Source organism: Rhynchophorus ferrugineus, unplaced genomic scaffold, assembly GCF_030347505.1.
Source record: "Rhynchophorus ferrugineus isolate W39M unplaced genomic scaffold, kcgeb_rfMv2 rfM11, whole genome shotgun sequence".
Classification (NCBI taxonomy): domain Eukaryota; kingdom Metazoa; phylum Arthropoda; class Insecta; order Coleoptera; family Curculionidae; genus Rhynchophorus; species Rhynchophorus ferrugineus.
In genome coordinates this window covers 25,672,994-25,692,938 of record NW_027472590.1, presented here as the reverse complement: position 1 = coordinate 25,692,938, position 19,945 = coordinate 25,672,994, and the positions used below count along the sequence as shown (strand labels likewise).

The 19,945-nt window shown below is 32.1% G+C and overlaps 1 protein-coding gene and 1 long non-coding RNA gene across 3 annotated transcripts in view; one reads left to right on the top strand and one right to left on the bottom strand.

Moving 5' to 3' along the window:
- LOC143204891 (uncharacterized) overlaps positions 1–19,945 on the top strand; it is a 301,831-nt gene that overhangs the window by 35,373 nt on the left and 246,513 nt on the right. The gene's annotated exons all lie outside the window — the stretch shown is intronic.
- The window catches only part of eag (potassium voltage-gated channel protein ether a go-go), a 117,934-nt gene that overhangs the window by 66,966 nt on the left and 31,023 nt on the right, over positions 1–19,945 (bottom strand). For both annotated transcript variants that reach the window (XM_076417817.1, XM_076417818.1), the window contains exon 2: positions 2,487–2,720. In XM_076417817.1, coding sequence (XP_076273932.1) covers positions 2,487–2,720 — 234 coding nt within the window. The remainder of the gene's footprint in view (positions 1–2,486; positions 2,721–19,945) is intronic.

The following is a 19,945-nucleotide window of genomic DNA, read 5'->3' as shown; positions in this document are numbered from 1 at the left end:
TAAAATGTATCCGTTAAACTAAGTTGTATGTCGTTAATTGTAGATAAAACCTAATCATACTTGAATATTTTTTCCATTAATTAAGTGTTTCTCCATTAATTAAGTTTTGACTACTTTTTTGACTGAGAAACTTGATCGCATTATATATACTTCCATCTAGATATATTTTAAACTATATTGTCTAAGTAAAATTCGATTGTACGTCAATGTATTTCCGTTATAATGTATTTTACAATACATTTTCAATGAAGCAAGTTTTAAAGTATTTTATGTTGATATAATTCGATCCTACTTGGGTATTTCTCCATTAAATACATTTTTTTTATAATAAGTTCATTTTCATTTATTACTTGTCTTTAAACTTGTTGAGTTCAATTGAACATTTTTTCATTAAAATAAGTTTGAAAATGTTTGATGATATAACTCGACTCATTCTTGAGTATTTCTCCACCAGATTAGGATTTAGACACTTTTTTATGTGGAAAATTTGATCACTTCAAATATTATTGCGTTTAAAAATATTGCAAACTACGGTATTTGAGTAAAATTGTATACTATTAGTTTTGAGTATTTCTATTTGAGTAGTTTTTGTTCTTATAAACTGGATTCTATTGGAGTATTTTGCTATTAAAATCATTTTCGTGTATTTTTTGTATGAAAAACTAGATCGTATTCAATATCTTCCATTGAAACATATTTTAAAACATGTTATCTGGGTAAAACTCGATCGTATTTGAACAAATTTTAATTTATTAAAGTTTTACGTCATTAGTTATAGACAAAACGCGACTATACTTGAATATTCTTTCAATTAAACAAGTATTAAATCATTTTCTGTTAATGTAACTTCATCCTACTTAGATATTTCTCCATTAAATAAGTTTTGACTATTCTTTGACTGGGAAACTTGATTGCATTATATATAGTTCCATCTAGATATACTTCAAACTATATTGTATAAGCAAAATTCGATTGTACTTCAACGTATTTCTGTTATAATCAGTTTTACGTTATTAGTTGTAGATAAAACATGATTAGAGTTGAATATTTTTTCAATAAAACAAGTTCAAAAATAATAACATATTTCCTGTTTATATGCCATTTTTTCATCAAATTAAGTTCTAAAGCAAATTGTTTAAAAATTTCCATTCAAATTAATTTTTAATACTTTCTGCGGGAAAACTTAATTGCACTTAAATATATTTCCTTTTAAATACCTCTAAAAGCATTTTGTTCGAGTGCGAGTTCGATCGTTTTTGAGTATCATTGCATTGATGTAAGTTCAAAAGTATTATATATGGGGAAATCTTGACTACGTCTCTTGATTTTCTATTAAAAATGTGAGAACTTAAATAGATCTATATTGAAATATATTTCTAGGAACTTTTAGGTAGGCCGATCATGAAAAGATTTGAAAATTTAATTTGTAAATTTAGTTCTATTAAAACTATTATTTGTAAAAGTTTGAAAAATCAGAAAGAAAGACATCTTTAAATATCTTTGTAATAAGATATATTCCTATATTTCTTTATATATTGTAACATTACATTATTATAATATTGTACATCGCCTGTATTAAATAATGAGTTTTCTATTATGTGAAGCTGATGAACAAAAACGAAAGACACTCGGTTTCATTTGCTTGGACAGCTCCATATAGTGCAGTGAATCATTGAGGCGTTTTTGTGTGAGCAGATCTTATATATAAGATCATTAAAACATGCCCAAATATTGTGGAAAAATTGTGAACACACTATTTTCTGATATTTTTAAGATGTAACTGCATGCACTGTACGATTTTAGTGAATTTGGAATGACATGAGTTTTGTTTTCGTATATTATCTAGGTATGATCAGAAATTGCAAGGACCAAGGACCACCACCATTGCACACTAAAAGGGCTTATTGAGTAATGTGTTATATTTGTATTAGTAAATTTGTATAGCAATATAGGTCTTTTGTCCTGGTTTAAGAACAATACTTCAAATAATTTCAAAGTTTTATATGTAGACAGTTAATTAATATTATCTATGACATTAAGATTGGTTATTTCATTATAAAACCTTATTAATATAACAACCACGACAAATAACGATGTAAACAACAGCAAAATAATGAAGAAAAAAATGCCATTAATCTAAAGACAAATGGGGCTTATTATATAAAATGTTCTTTCAACAAAGTCGCTATGGAACAAATGCTTTAATCTTATTTTGTTTTTGTGCTCTTTGAGCTCTTTTCCACTCGTTTAATTATCGAGATTTGTTAGTGAAGCAATGCGAATTTTGTCGGTTTTATTTTTACGAAACGTAATATTAGTCATTTTCCTATATATTAAAGAAAATTCTAAATCGAGATTAGTATTTTAAAAAAATGTCGCCAATAAACCGATAATCATAATTAAGAATAAATATTAGGAATAATAATAAATATCTATATGATTTAATTAAAAGGAAAAACACGCATTAAGGTAATATATGAACTCACTGTTTTTCTTATAAAGCAATATCTCGAATTGGTCGTATAATTGCTGCTCCAGGACGTGATCTATTCTACTGATTGTCTCCTTGTCGGTCAGATCTCCAAACATAAAGGTGCAGCGACATGACTTCTGCATTACCTCTGCCCTATTGTAGCCAGAGATCTTGCAGAACGCCTCGTTGCAATACACGATGGGATAATCGACTATCTGTGCGTTGGCCAGCAGGAAACTGCTATCAGCTGAAAAAGAAAATATATATTCAAAGGTTATTCTTGTTTTTTTTTAAATTATGGTGGCTTCGGCACTTTTGGTGTTATTTAGCGACTTTGTAGCGTAGATTTATTTAAATAAAACTTTTAAATATATTTTAAATTATTCTCAGTAAACAAGGAACAGAATATAATAAATATGTATAAAATAAATACAGGCTGGAACACAAATTATATGAATAAAGAAGTAACCAATCATAACTTCAGTTAAATAGCATATTGTAAACCTATACAGGTCTATTGAAAAATTCCCGGCCTGACACATAGATGGCGCTACTAGAATTAAATCAATATCTTTTTTAGTTAGTCCTAACCCTCAAAAGATGCGTGTATAAATTTGACAGTTATCGGATCATTTCTTTGTAAATTATAACATTTTGAGTGAAGCAACTTTTGTTATTGTGAAAAAAATTGATAAAAAGGAATTTCGCGTGTTGATAGAATAGAGCTTTTTGAAGGAAAAAATACAGTTGAAGCAAAAACTTGGCTTGATGCCGAGCATCCGGACACTGTCCCAGGAAAATCAACCATCAAGGATCGGTATGCTAAGTTTAGACGTGGTGAAATGAGCACCGAAGTCGGTGAACGCTGTGGACCCCCAAAAGACGTTCTTACCGACGAAAACATTAAAAAAATCCACAAAATGATTTTGAATTATCGTAAAATGAAAACGAATGAAATAGTAGACATTTGGAAGATAGCAACTGAATGTGTATATCATATCTTTCAGGAATATTTGGGTACTGGAAAGCTCTGTGCAAAGTGGGTGCCGTGCGAGCTCACTTTTGACCAAAAACAACGACGAGTTGATGATTCAGAGCAGTGTTCGAAGATGATCAAGCGTAATAAATCCAAGTTTTTGCGTCGATATGTGGCAATGGATGAAAAATGGCTCCATCATTTTATTCCAAAGTCTAACCGCTAGTCATCCGAGTGGATTGCGCAAGATGGAAAAAGCGTGTGAAAACGCAACAGTTGGCTGGTAAGGTTATTGTGTCTCTATTTTGGGATGCGCATGGAATAATTTTCAATGAGTACCTTGAAAAAAAAAGGACCATCAACAGCGACTATTACATAGCGTTATTGGACCGTTTGAAGGTTGAAATTGCCGAAAAACGGCCGCATTTGAAGAAAAAGAAAGTGTTCACCAAGAGAATGCATCCTGTCACAAGTCAGTGAAAACGATGGCAAAAATCCATGAATTGGGCTTCGAATTGCTTCCTCATGGACCGTATTCTCCAGATCTGGCCCCCAGTGACTATTTCCTGTTCTCAGATCTCAAAAGAATGCTCGTTGGGAAGAAATTTTCGTCGAATGAAGAGGTGATCGCCGAAACTGAGGCCTATTTTGAAGCAAAGGACAAATCGTACTACAAAAACGGTATCGAAAAGCTGGAGGCTCGCTATAATCGCTATAATCAGCGTATCACCCTTGAAGGGTATTATGCTGTATATAAAAAACTAATTTTGTTAAAAAAAATGTGTTTTACTATGGTAGGCCGGGGACTTTTCAATTGAACTGTTATTTCATGTACATAATTGAAATTTTTGTTGATATGGTTTGTAGTAAAGATAGCTTTGAGTTTTCTATCTCTATAGTATAGAGCTACGCATTGGTTTATTTTTGAAGAGCGTGTTCTTTTACGTTACCAATACTGCTGTACTTGACATTGGCAACATATCCGCTCTAAATATATTAGCCCAAGTACAATAGATTAGTGAAATAAATGTAAACTAATTTTAAGGCCGTTTAAATTGACAGTAATGATGATATTTTTTTTGTTATTTATAATATTGTTACTAGTCGTTGCTACTCTTTACAGTAACATATTCTAGGTATATATCTGGGAGGACCCAGAGTATATATCTAAAGACTTTCTTAGTTTCTGGTGTGAGAATGTTTAAATATCAAAGCAGATGTTTTTCCATTAAATGCATCTCACTACGTTACAGAAGATCAAATGGTTTGATTCTTTTGAGTCTGAGTCCTGTTCTGCTGCTGTAACTCTTCGAGATTGATACGAGAATGGAGTCTGTCCTCATGTGTCCTTGCTATTTTCTCGAGTTTCTGAGTCAGTATCTAATAGTCTTGATGTAACTAATTAGTCCTTTAGTATCTGGCTCTACCAATGATATTGGTAATACTTGTATTTATATTAGTTATCGCGGAACTACTCCATATTTGAATTTCGTATGTCCATATAGATTTCAACACTTGTTTGTATAATAGCAATTTATAACAGGTTTCACTTAACCAATCCTTTTTCGTATATTTTAATTCCACTTCTTTTATTTTCTTTCTTATATCCTCTTCCCAGCGTTTTGCATCAATATTTGTTCCGAGATACTTAGCGTTACTGCTATATGGGATGAATTTATTTATTGTTATTGGCGCTTGTACTGTCTGATTATACGTGAACTACAATGCACAGATTTACTTTCGTTAATTTTAGTTTTCTAGGTTTGGGTCCAGTTATTTATATTGTCACTTGTCTGTTGTCTGCAATTTTCGTGTGGCTTATTCGCTATTTTCTCCGACAGCAAGATTTGTAGTGTCATCAGTAAATGTAGCCATCGTAATCCATTGGTGGTATATCACATGTATAGATTAGGTAAACAAATAGCCCCACTACACTTCCTTGTGGTACACCTGTTTTAGCTTTTTTTATTGTAAAGTAGGCTTCCTCTTGACACAAACACTTGACCTTAACATTCCAGCTGTTATGTAAGATTTTAAAAATTCAGTGTATTGTTTCGGTAACACTTTCATCAGCTTATCATCAAGGCTGTAATGTCATACCTCGTCGAAGGCTTGTGGTCTAACTAACAATATAAATTTTACTTTTTAATTATTTTATACAGGCTTTTGCAATTACATTATCACTACGGACCTGATCAATTTTTGAATATTTATCAATAAAGTAGAACTGGTGTGTAGGTATTATGTTTTTATCTCTATAAGATAATGATGTTTTATTGTTACTAACTATTAAAAAATGCCAAAATAAGAAGGAAATATTATTTCGTATAATGGGTTGGTGAATAATAACCAGTATGTTTTTTTAATTACACAATGTCATTAAATATGCTTAATCTTAACCTTAATTTTTAATTTAAATACAAAATAAAAATTTAATTGAAAATATATTAAATATGTCGAATTAATTTTTATAATGAGCTTATATTGATGAATAAGACAGCGTTAATTAATTGATTTATTTTTATAATTGATTAAAATGTTCGGTGGTTCAAATTTAATGAATATTAATTTCGGTTCGGTTTTGCCTATCTAGTTATTTTTTGTTATCTTGTTATTTTAACTTATATGGACGGGATACGGTGGCGGTGGTGGTGGTGGTGACGGCGAAGGGTGCGGAAGCTCTATTTTTAGGCGAGCGGCCCAATTTCTGATTTTCCAGCGGTGATTCCGACAGTCAAGGCTCGATGGCGATTTTTCATGCCTAATGGATGGTTGGCTGGAGTTTACGATGTCCCGTACAGCCAATATGGGACCTTGACAAACTATGTATTTATAAATTTTTAATGTAAATGTCACAGTTCAATGTACAGCCGGTTTCGTCCAATATTTATAATCTTAAAAATCTATGGCTTAAGCAAATATTTAAACTAAGGTTTTCTCTTTTATGTTTTAATATTTTTGCGGTGTCATCTTGATAATTCGCTCTAGTTATTAGGTCTATAAAATAGTTTTAAACGATTTCTTTTAATTTGAAGCTTTATTGTGAAAAATCGGTAATATGTATTATATTCAAAGTGCTATTCATTGATAGTCACCACTTTTTTCCACATTTAAGGCTATTTACCGGTTCCATCTTGAAAGAACATTGTACGTTTTGAGGCTATCCACAAATCGACCCATTTTTTGAGATCTTTATAAGAAATAATGCGCTGCTGAGATAGTCTACAAGTTATATGTAGAAAGAAATATAATCAGAATGAGCAAGGTCTAGAGAATATGGCAGATGGAGTAGCACTTCCCATTTTAATGTTTTAATGAGTATGTTTTCACAGGTTCTGCGACATGTAGTCGGGCATTGTCATGCTAAAGAATAACTTATGTTCCTTTGCTCATATTCCGGCCGTTTTTCAGGCAGTGCTTGAAATTCCTGCAATTCTAATGGTAGAGATTGGAGAGAGATTGGTTCATTCAGCTTGGAGCCATGGATATTCGTCTTTGCCGTTGATGTTAATGCATGATCAGGCGCTCCTCATAACTTTTCTCAGTTTGGATTATCACAATATATTCACTTTTCATCACTGTTAAAAATACGGTACAAAAAATATTTCCAATTTTACTGTTGAAGTAGCATTTCACACATGACCAAAAGCCTTTCAATGTCTCTGGCTCCAGTTCATACGACATAAGATGTCCACGCTTTTGGATTATTCCCTTGTTCCTGCAACAGTTAGAAATAATTTCACTGCATATTGTTCACTCATTTTATACGGATCATCATCGAGTAATGCCTTTAAATCCTATTCTTCCTTTTTTTTTGGCTGTCCATAACGTTCTTGGTCAAAGTCACCACATTTAAAACGTTAAAGGCAGTATACATACGTTGAAATCGAGGGACTGATGTTGCTATAAGCTTTATGCAGCATCCGACAACCTTCAGCCACATTTTTCTTGAAACTGAATTAAAAAGTAAAACCCGTAAATGCGATTTACTTGGTACAAATTCTGACATTTTCAACGTACTGGAAATAATTTTTGTTTACACTGGAAGGAAATGGCAAATACTGAAAGTGATGCCTGTCAATTAGGCCTTTGCATGATGTTGGTTACAAATGTATCCGAAGCGATTCAATACACAATGGTACTATCTGTTGTAAATCCTATAAAGTTAAGTTATAGGTTAAATACAATTGTGGGGATGTAGATCAATAAATAATTTAAGCTTTTGTATCGAATATATAGGTTTGAAGAACAAATAACTTTCATTAGTATTACTTTTTAGTCGCTATTACTATCTCTGTTTGGAACCTGTCATCCAGTTTGTTCAACTTACTTTAGTAAACATCTAAATAACAACTTCATTCGGGTTTAGCAGCTCGTAGTACATTACACTTTGTTGATTTGCACAGCAGGTATATATGTCCATAAATATTACACTTCGTTGTCGATGTGGTTAATTCTCTTGAACCAACCCATGTTTTTTTGCACTTGCGATTATAATAGTACTTTTACTCCCCATGTCATCTTAAAAGCTTGAGCTGGGTTTCCAGCTAAATCTTGCAGTTCATTGCCTTCGAATTTTGTGGTCCCCCGGGCTTTTCGTATTAGTTTTTTTTAATTATTTACTAATATATTGTTGCTACTAGTTCCTGACTTACTTATAATTTGTCTCTATAGTCACTTAAAACTAGGTGCATGTCTAGGAAAACCATTGATCCTTACAGTCTCTAATAAAATAAAGTAAAGTTTAGTAGCTCTTTCCAGTATTTTTACTACACAACTGCACAGTGTCGGACGGTTAGGTTCTCTTGAGTCTGAGCCCTAGTTCAGCACCGTTGAGTTGAGTTGCAGCAATTATATAGTTTATAGTTCACGTGGCCATAATAACAAGTTTCTTTTGGGTGTAGATGGCTGAGACAGTAGGTGTTTAGATGTCTTCGGTAAGATTTTATGGAGTGTATACATGAGTTCTGCCAGACCTTAATGAAAGCTTGTGCTATGTCCAAGAATATGGTCTAAGAAAATTGCATTTCCTTTGTAGGCTTTCTGAATAAGGTTTATAATTCCATGTACCTGGTCAATTGTCAAAACCAAACTGATGGGCAGGTATTAGGTTTTTTATCTCTGGTTGGTTTTAACATTTTAAGACGAGTTTTTCAAACGTCTTGCATACTATAGGTAGCGGGGAAATTGATCGATAAGATTTTACTTAATTTGGTGGTTTTCCGAGTTTCGGAATCATAATAAGTTCAAAACCATTTTCCAAATATCCAAGACATGTTTATATCGGATAACTGTATTAATCAACCTGGTAAGTTTTATTGCCTTTCTTGGTAGGCTTTTCAGCACTTGTCCGATTGTTAAGTAATAGCCTGGTGCTTTCTTTGGATTGGAGTCACTTTTTAAAATTTTGGAGACTTCTTTTTGGGTAATATCTTTAGCGGGAAGATATCTTATGCTCAAACTCAAACTATGTTTCATTTAGTCTTCTTATCATTGACATCAAAAACCAACAATTACTATTTAACGAAACATCATTATAAGTTTCTAAAAGTATGTCATGGGCATCGGGAGCACATTTCTTCAATTAAAAGGTAAAATACATTAATATATGCACTGTGTAACTACATAGAAAATTAAAATATTAGGCACAGAAATGTCAAAACCATCTATATATTAGTTCAGGTTGTTTAACAGTAGTTTACTAGTTCATAGTAGATCAAATTACAAGGGATAAAATACAAAAAGGCCATTCATTTGCTATGTAAGACAATTTGAGTAATTGGGAGCTTATCTTTTCTTACAGCCAGAAACAGTGAAATCTTCGTTCATAATAAATAAATGACACCGAATATAAACCATATATATATAATATATCATATATTATTTTCCATATATACATCCGCAAGTCCTCAGAACCGATAAAATAAAATCGTTTTGGGTTGTACAATAGCCTTGTAGTGACCTTTGGGCGTAATAAGTGTTTGCCATTGACGTCACCGCCACCTTACACCCTAAAAATTAGCCACGACTAACCGCTGTCGCCGCCACAGCCATCGCGAGTGAGGTTTGTGCAGTTTCCTTTCAGTCACGCTAAAGTGTTTTCTGTTATTGATATATCGGCTTCAAAAACTGGGTTATTAGGTCGTTGATATTAAAATAGCCATTGTTCAGATGGAGTTTTTTAAGATTCAGTCTACACGGGTGACATATTAAGGGCGAAATATATGTCCATTTTTTAATTTATTGGAGTACAAAAGTGTTAAGTGAAATATAGCAATATAACACCATACATATGTTAAGTTTTAATTTCAAATTTTTTAATTTTTGTACGTTTCCTCTAAAGTAAATGAATATTCTAATCATCTATCAATAATGATCGTCAAACAAATAATTACTAATTATTAAAGGATTTTGTTTGTTTAAAATATTAATTATTCAAAATAACATTATTATCTCTATCTTTAATTTCATTCTGTTCTATTTATTAATTTTGTTATCTTCTATTTTATTTTTCTCTATTTTATTATCTTCTGTATTATGATTTAGCTTTATCTTGATCATATTTCCTAAATTACAATTGATCTAAAGATATAAACTATAAATTATAACTATTCAATAAGCTATAAGCTCTTGGTGGTAGTGTATCTAGAGATTTGCCTTTAGTTTTTTCTTTGTGCAAATTACATTATGATGATATCTGTAGTTAGGAGAAGTCTTATCTTTTAATTTTTTGCTCTGGGTTTAAATTTAACATGGGACTATGCCAGCAACTTTAAGCATATATATTTATATAATATTTTTTTAAAATATATTTTAAAGTTTCCTTTTTACGAACGAGAGTTCATCTGGATTGGACCTACAATTTAACGTGGGCTCCCAGCCACGGTCCTCGATATTAAGTCTACTGACTGGCGAGTGACCAACTTAGAAATTATCCCAGAAGACATCCGGTCTTACCTAACCTGGTTACTGACGTTACTGGGATCATTTTTCTTGTCGGATTTTACACTCTTGCTTATAACAATCCCAAATATTAAACAGTCATAAACATAAATATACGCCCATGCCCCAACAGGATTCGAACCCGCGACTATCGCAACAGTAGGAGGACCGTCCTGTCGCCTTTGCCAATGCGCCAACCAAGTTGGCTTATATCATATTATATATGCGTAAAGTGTGTATTTTTTGTAAAACTTTAAAGTTGTAAAACTTTATTTTTCTTGTAACTCATTTCATTTGCATTTGCTATATATCTCTGGTGATATCAAACTAAGAAAAGTGTACTTTTTTGCCAAGAATTACCTGTTGTACATGCTAATGTATTTATATGTTGTATTAATGAACCTCTATAGTATGAATGTAGTTATGACAAAAATATATTACAATGATATACTATATTACAATGATATAACTCCTAACAGGCCCTCCTAAAATGGAAAAAAATAAATCAATTTTTTAAAAAATATGTATACTATAATGACTTAATTATTTTTGCGTATAAAATGCTGTTTCTAAAAATACCAAGTAATAATCGACTATTAATTTCAAAACTCTTTTGCGATTTGCGGGCTTTTTAGGCCTTTTTTCAAGTAGTTTTTTCGATCGAAATTAAAATTCCTACTGTTCCACCTTCTCGTTCCATCTGACATAAATAAGGGACGTCAATTTTGCTGTTTGGCTTCAAATGTAGATTTTACGATGGTCTGGCAGACGGACACCTGGATCATATGAATATTTTAAAAGTTTTCTTGGCTTTAATTCGTTTAAATATTGAAAGTATTACACTAGGTGTTATTAACAATTAATAATATTTCAGAATACGTACAATCCTTGTTTTTGTAATGGAAAATTGCAAGAAATCTAACTATTTCTTAAATATAAGTAATATCTAACTATTTTCTTCGTAAGAAAGATTAGAAATATACGGACCAAAACGTAAGGTAGTTGCTGTCGTTGTTATATTACAGAACCGAAAACGTTAATTCCGTTATTGTAGGAGGTTCAACAAAATGTCTTTAAGTTTTAACCATCATAGAGAGAAAAAACCTAAACACACCAGTTTGGGTTTATTAATAAGTACTCAACAATTGATCAGGTCCACAGAATAACACATGTTATTGAAAAAGCCTACGAAATTAAAAAATTATGCTCAGCTATGTTTTTAAATGTGGCACAAGCTTTCGATAAGGTTTGGCATAAAGGCCGTATTCATAAACTACAGAAAATGCTACCAAAACAACACACCGAACTATTAAAATCATACATTACAACCAGAATGTTTAGAGTCAAATAAGAAGAAGCTTATTCTACAATAAAATAATCTAAAGGAGGTGTACCACAAGGAAGTGTACTCGGACCAATGCTTTATCTGCTCTACTCTTGCGATATACCACAAACAGAAAATATTACGATGGCTACATTTGATGATCATACTGCGAAATTACACGAAAACTACAACAGGCAAGTGACAATATAAATAATTGGACACAAGCTTGGAAAATAAGAATTAATGAAAGTAAATCTGCACATGTGCAGTTCACCTATAAACAGACCGTACAAGCACCCATAACATTAAATAATACTATCATTTCATATAGCAACTACGCTAAATATCTTGGAATGAATGTCGATGCAAAACTTCGCTGGAAGGGACATATAAAGAAGAAAAGAAAAGAACTGGAATTGAAATATAGGAAAATATACTGGCTAATTGGAAGAAAATCACAATTATCAGTACATAATAAATTGCTATTATATAAGCAAATATTGAATCCTATATGGACATACGGAGTTCAATTATGGGGATGTTCTGCAAAGCGTAACATAAATAAAATACTAATATTTCAGATCAAAGTCCTGAGAGTTATTGTGGGTGCACACAAATACTATAGGACTGATTACCTACATCGAGACCTTCGGATACCCAGAGTCAGTGAAGAAATCAAGAGAATTGCAAGGGGGCATGAGGAAAGACTCCATTCTCACACGAATATTGAAATATTACAACTATTGGATACCACCAGAACAGGTCACAGACTCAAAAGAATCAAACCATCTGATCTTGTGTAGTGTTGTGTAGTGAGGTGCATATATTAAAAAATTCAGCAGTGACATGTATAAACATTATTTCACCAGAAAGTGAAATAGGGCCGATGGGTCCCCCTAGTTATATACCTAGATTTAAGTTATCATAAAGACAAATTGTAGGTTAGACGGAAATGACTAGTAACAATATATTAATTAAATAATTAAAAAATTAATAATTAAAAAAATGTTTCAACCGTGTCACTAAAGTTGTTTGTGATCTAGAGTTTTGGTGATGGAAGACAACAAATATTGTTTAGACAACAATGAACCATTTATTTCTAGTCCTACTAAATTCTTAACAAAACCTTGGAGATCAATATGTGCTTTATAACCTTTTGTGGTCCTTTTCCGTCACGATTTTGGCTTTTGTTTTTTTTTGTAGTGTGTGTTACACTTTTCATTGCCATTAATCATTTATTTCAAAAATAACTTTATATCGTTTCGTTTTGTTATTTACTTCATTTAGATTCTTTTGGTATTCGGCCATGAAAATTGTTTAAAACTGTTTTATGGTCGATGGTTAGTTCCCTAGTGATATCGCAAGATAAAATACGTCAGTTTATTTCAATAGAATCTCAACAAATTCACTAGTTCATTGAATTCTTAGATTGAGAATTTTTCAATAATTGGCCAGCCATGGTGAATTTAAACTTTAACATCGAAATTTCTGCGGCGAAAACTAACAAAATAGATTTAGTTTTTCTTACCCAAACGTCGCTTTTATATTTTAATATATTTTGTTGCGTCATACCGGTGAAGACGAACTTTGTATAAGTCTTAACGATGGCTTAACATGATGGCTTTACTTTTAATTATATTATTTTGCATTATAATATAGCAGGAATTCTTTGACAAAGTTTAATCATCTCTTATCTCATTATTATAAACGTGAGTCTTTTAGTACGTGAACAATAAAGATCATCGGAATATCGCCACCATGGAGTGGAAGTAAAAACGTGCGGATACTTCTAGTTTTCTTGAGAGTAGAGCAATGGGCTGATTTTGAAATAGCTACTTTTACTCAGATTCATTAAGGTTTAGTAGTAGTTCATGTTAATGGTCTGCTGTAAATCTAAGGGTAATAAAATTCCATGGTTATGAGATCGGATAATTTAACAAGCATTGATGCCTAGTGACCAGTTAAATGTGCGCAATGACAGTGAAGTGCGTACCCTCAAACGCACACTACCATACGAACTAATTAATAGATACATACAGTGAGATTTATTCCCTGGCCGTTGGGTCAGATCTTTGCGCACGGCCGTATATCAAATATAATATGGCTAGTTAATAATACTGCGAAAAATTAGCAATGCTCTTTTCGATCTAAAAGAAATGTTTCTAGTTCATAACATATGTTGTAGTTAATTTACATTCCAAATGTTGGCAATTATTTGCTGGTTTTGTCAACTGCCGTATAGCTAACATCTGTTTTTTTTTAGCTCTCTAAAATTGTTTTAATGTTTTCTTCGTGTTAATCCATTTTTTTATAAGATAACATAGGCCGTAACTGCTTATTAAATCAAATTCAATCTCATCTGCTGTGTTTATCATCTGATATGTTTTTATTTTCCCTGCATAACTGTAACTTGTTGCTTTGATTTTGGGTAGAGTAAGATTTTTTGTTGGGTATTTTGTACTTTGGCGGCTCGTGAATTATTTATTTTCCCTTCAAAGCCTTCTCTCTAATTTTTTATAGTTGCTTCACTACTGGATGAGCTTTCTCGCAATTTACGTACTTTGCAAAGTTAGATGTCCTACGGTTGTATGTCATTCTACACACTCAACACATCTAGCTTCTTTGTGACAAAAATTGGGGTATCCTAATACCTTTTATATCCTGTACATCCTGACACTTTTTATATCGGACCAAGGACTACCCTTTTGCCGAGTGATTCAATTTTCTCTTTCATTTCTACAATTAGTTGGATTGAAAGTATATTTTTTATAAAGAAAATATATTTTTTAATAATATTAGCAACATCCAATATGTTAAGGCTTTTTTCTTGAAGGCCCTTCGTGATAATTTCTACTGCATGACTTCTACTTCTTTCTACTTCATTTGTATAATATTCGAATTTATAGTTGCATATAGAACTTTTGAGACATTAACACTTCGTTGAATCTGGTGTATTTATCCCATACATATATGTTATGATTTTAGTATTATTCATCAACTATAGATTAGGCTTTTGGAGGTTAGGACTTATTAATTAAATTTCTTCTTTATTTTTTCGTGCCCAAAAAGTATTATTTTTCAGTTTACCCTCGTATGTAAAGCTTCTCACGTAAAATTTAAAGATTAACGATTTATAGAACGCCGTGGAGATTTTTTACATTACATTCAGCCGACGTTAATACTTGATCATCCATTTTAGAATTTGAATAGAAATTTATATCGCAATTGATTGTCAGCCTTCACAGTCAGAGGGTATTGATTTTTGCCAACAGTAAGATGTCGTAAGGGGTTACTTTAGGTTAATTGAGTTTGTACAGGTCTCACGCTTGCTCGATTCTGTTTATTTTAATCTTCGCCGATTATTTCGTTAGAATAACAGTAAAAAATATTTGTCACAATTAGGTAAAGTATGATAACCTGTTTGTCATCATTCTAGTTTGTTCCTTTAATATGTCACATTTCAATTGTTATGGCTGTATAGAACAGAGGTAGCCAACAAGTCCATCGTTAATCGCTCGCTATGTTTGGTGTAGAATTTTGTATATAATTTTAAGCGATTCAAGAAGACATGACTCCTAGCAATTTTTTAATACATTCTGGGAATTTACCAAGGGCAAATGGATTTATGACCCTATATCAAAATGAGGATGAATTCCCAGCTTTTTTGAGTTATCACTACATAGCTAACCAGTAAGTATTAGCTAGTCAGAAACTAAACTCGAAAGTGTTAATGGGCATAGCATTTAAAATTGTTCCAACTGCAGCTCGATGAAGGGCAACCTGAATTGTTACTACATAGCTATGCCAAATAGCTATATAGCTATAGCTATATAGCTTATAAAAATAAGATGAAAACTGTGAAAATTTAAATGGCGAAACTTGACTTAGCATTTTTTACAGATTTTGCTTCAATATTAAGTCATTTAAATTTAGAATTACCAGAAGAATACAAGATCTGCAACAGGGTAATCTGAATCATTTCAAATATGGCGGATAACTTACAAAAACATAAAAATATTAATTACAAGATCGGCAAATATGCCGCGTAAATCCAAAACTAGACAAATTGTGAAATGCATATATTCTCCTTTTAAAAAATATTCAAGTGTGAAACGCATTAGCCAAAAATGCCGATCAAGATGCATTTATTAATTTTTTAAAAGAAAATTTGAAGATTTTTGGGAACATGTCATCTGAGATCATCCCAGTGTCACCAAATCTAGTGAATCTATCTATTTATCTTTCGAATCTACTAACCTATGCAAATCTGACCGATTTCCTTACTGAAGACTAATTATTATTAACAAACATAAACTTAAATTATTACTAGAAAAACTGAGGAAACTCATTCATGCTAAGGCAACAAAGTAAATTCTAACTCTATCTTCATCTGTAAGTACTTTGAATGAGTTAACTTTGTTAATAACTATCCAGGTTCGTTAATTAAATCCTGCGTTTTTTTGGTCCCATAAATAAATATTGTTGTAGTTTTTACGGAAGTAGATAGGCCATTGTTAATTATTAATTTATATTTAATGTAGCCACCATAGTTAATACAAAACAAAAAGCACCATTATACGTGAAAACAGTGAAAATATCATGCCTCTCCATCGGAAACTCTAGGTTTTTAATACCGATATCTTAATTTTGCAATTAAAGGTTAGAAACTATCATTATTTACAAGTGTCAATACTTTTTTAAATACTGATATTTTTGAAAAAAAATTTAAAAAATACCGATATATCGGCCTCAGAAGTATCGATATTTTTTCAGCATCCCTACTATTTGAGCGTAATTCTATATGAACTGAACGATGACCTTGTTACCCACTGCCCTATGGCTTTGTTGTTGGCGACGCCGATTCCTTCCCCAAGACATAATTGTCGTCAACGCCGAGGAGTCAACGTTTTTTCCTGCAGTTTCCTTTCGGATGGACGCCGTTTTCTGCTATCGATATTTCGTTCATCGGCTCCGATGCGAACTGGGTTATTGGGACATGAAAATTAAAATAGCTTCGGTTTTGATGTTTCATTTTTAATGCCTGATTGACATGTTCGATATTGAAATGGTCCCAGTCGGCTGTTCTGAACATTTGCAAGACAAAATACTTATTGAGTCGGTAGCTTGTGGCGCATAAACTAAATATTTTGTGGCGTTTGTGTTCGAGTTTTGGAAATATAGGGTTAATAAATAACTTTTGACGGTTTTTACAAAAATTTAAACAGTTTTTTTCGAAAAATTTCGTACGATGTATTTTGTACAAGCTAGTAACTTATTTTTCTTCTTTCACAACTCTCAATACAATCAAAGCAGGTCACGTGAACAACGTTAAAGGGCGCCATGTGGTTTTTAGATCTCTCCGATTTTATAAACCAAGAGAATACGGGATGCTTTAAATAAAAAAACTAAAGAAAGAAAGATAAGCTTAAAAAAGAATAACTATCTATATCTATATTCTGTACTATCTATACCATATACTATCTACACTATAAACTATTTATATCACTATATTAATCAACCTAATATTTAATGTTAATATCGTATTATAAAGTAAGCACCCAATTAGACCGATTTAGAGAGACTATTCGATGTGTCTTTCACTTAAAAGTTGTTCCTCAACTGATTGTCGCATCTCAAACGAGTGATCTCGTTCATGATATCATTTCAGAGTGAAACATGTAGAATTTGCTTAAGCATCGCAACTGCAAGACCTCAGTTTCATATATGTCAAGCTGTAACAGAATCAAAGTCTTGGAGCCTTACAGAAGAATTAGCAAGATTACCGTTCGAAAGAAGCAGATTTGAATCTAGATTGTAATATTTCTTCTGTTTTACACACACCATCTTAGAGGACTCAAAGCTATAACACCTTTTATGTTATATGTTCACCAATATGTTCAACTGTATATACATTTTTTTAATGTATTTTCACCGATTTCTCCCTCAATTACGGACCGATTTTCAAAATTCTTTTTTTATTCAAAAGAGTGCACTTCCGAGATGGTTCCGTTGGAACCAAGTCAGGATCTGATGCGTAGCAGGGGGTAAATCGAGAGAAATCCTCAACTTTCCAAGGCCATTTGATAAATATTGATAGGATACTTGTGTATAATGTTATTGCTGAACTGATTTAATCGAAGAAGAAGAACGGAAGACGTTCAGTTTGCTTTTTAAACACTAACCATATCATATAAGAAGCCGTAGATATATTGTAGGCAATTACTTCTATGGTGTAGTGGTTAGAGTTGTAATAGTTGGTAGTAGTTAAAATAATATTGTAAATAGATAAATAGGTTTAGGTAGGTATTAAGCTAAATTGTGTGTATATAGTAGAATATAAAATACGTCTAGTATATTAGGTTAAATAAGGTTTTTTGTCTATTTTTATGTAGTTATTACAATGATTGTTATGTACATATATTATTTTAAAAGTTTTAAGCTTTATTCTAAAAGTTTATTAAAAAAGTTTGTTTATTTTTTACCTTTTAGTGAGTTCCTTGTTTATCTTTTAAAGTCGATTCAATTTATTTGTTAAACATATTTTATCTTTCCTGTATTACTGTTCCCAAGTACTTGAACTTCTGCACTTGCTCTAATTGTCAGGACTTTAGTATTTTCTTCATTGACTCTCAAGCCCAATGGTTTTTTGTTACAAACTATATCGTGAAGAATGCTAAAAGCCTCAACATACGTATCACCAATCACAAATATCAGCAAACATCAAATAGGTCAAGGAGTTTGTATATTCATATTGCATGCCATGTCTGCTTTTAAAGACTTTTCTTATAATTACATCTACTACCTTGTTGTAAAGCAGCTGAAAGACGACATCTTCATGGTGAATATCAAATCGGACTAAAATGGATTTAATAAATCATTTCGCAATTGCACGCAAATGAACCATATTAAGAGGCCTGAAGAAATTTAATAATATGTAGGGGAACATGTCCATGTACAATCGAAAGCAGAGCAAAAATTTACAAAAATGAAAATTGCAGGATTTTCACGTCTAATTCAATCTTCAATCAGCTGTTGTAATGTGATAATCTTATCTGCGCAACTTCGATTGGGTTTAAAATCCATCTGTTCTTTTTGGCTTGTGCCTTTGATATCTTATTTGTACGAATTATGGAAAATTCCTTTCCGACCATTGATAGGAGACATATCTCTGTGGTTCTTAAATTGCTTTTTTAGGATAGTTAGAATTATCGCTTTCTTCCAAAATGGTAGTACTATCGCCAATTGCCAAATTGGTATGAGCAGCATGTGAAACCGTTGAAATAACGTTTCCCCACCGAACTTGATGATTTCTATCGTAACTTGATTGAATCCAGCGGTTTTATCACACTTTTAATGATTTCATTGCCGTTCGCATTTGTCCATTGTTGGCTCGCCATCAGGAAATAAAGCTTCTAGAATGTCAACTGCTGATGGAGTTGCTAAACCCTGTATGTACCCTGATTATAAATTTGCGTGAAGAACTTTCTCCATCGCTTGAGACGCGTATTGTGTCATTTTGCCAAAGTTCTATCTACTTTCTGAATGTTGTCGTTGGTAGATATATTCCATGTCGCTCAATCTCTTAAGCGTTTTGGTGCAACGATCTATATTCACGTTTGGGTGCAACAACTCCCAAATCGGTGGCCACATTATTCCAGTAAGCTTGCGTTCTGTCTAAAAACCCGAGACTGCTGACGCAGGTGGTTTTAAACAACAGCCACATCATCATTCAGCAATAATTGACAGATATTGACTGGGAAGTTTTGATGCATTCACCGTACACTCTGATCTTTTCCCTGCTCTAATATAGCATGTAGTCTTAACTCAGCTTTTCATCATTCAGTTTATTGTCACTGAGAGTTTCCGTTAACATTCATAATTGGGTAAAAAACTTCAAACTAAAGGTCAAACTTTTTTAAGTAAAGTCATGCTAGGATGTTCGTTTGCAACAATAGCTGTTAAGTTGTATCGAAAAAAATATAGATTTTTAAGCTATATGTTATCATTAATAGTAATAAGTTTTTATTCTGTTAAGAATTCTTTTTTTATTTATAAATTTTGAAATTTACTCATTACTGTACGCGCAACAAATGAACTTTCGCTAATGAAACTAATTTCAGATCATTTAATTTGCAATATATTATATGTATAACGAATATAAATATTTGCTCTTTATAATCAACACTACTCTAAACAAAAATAAAATACCCAGCTACTGTATAAATAACAA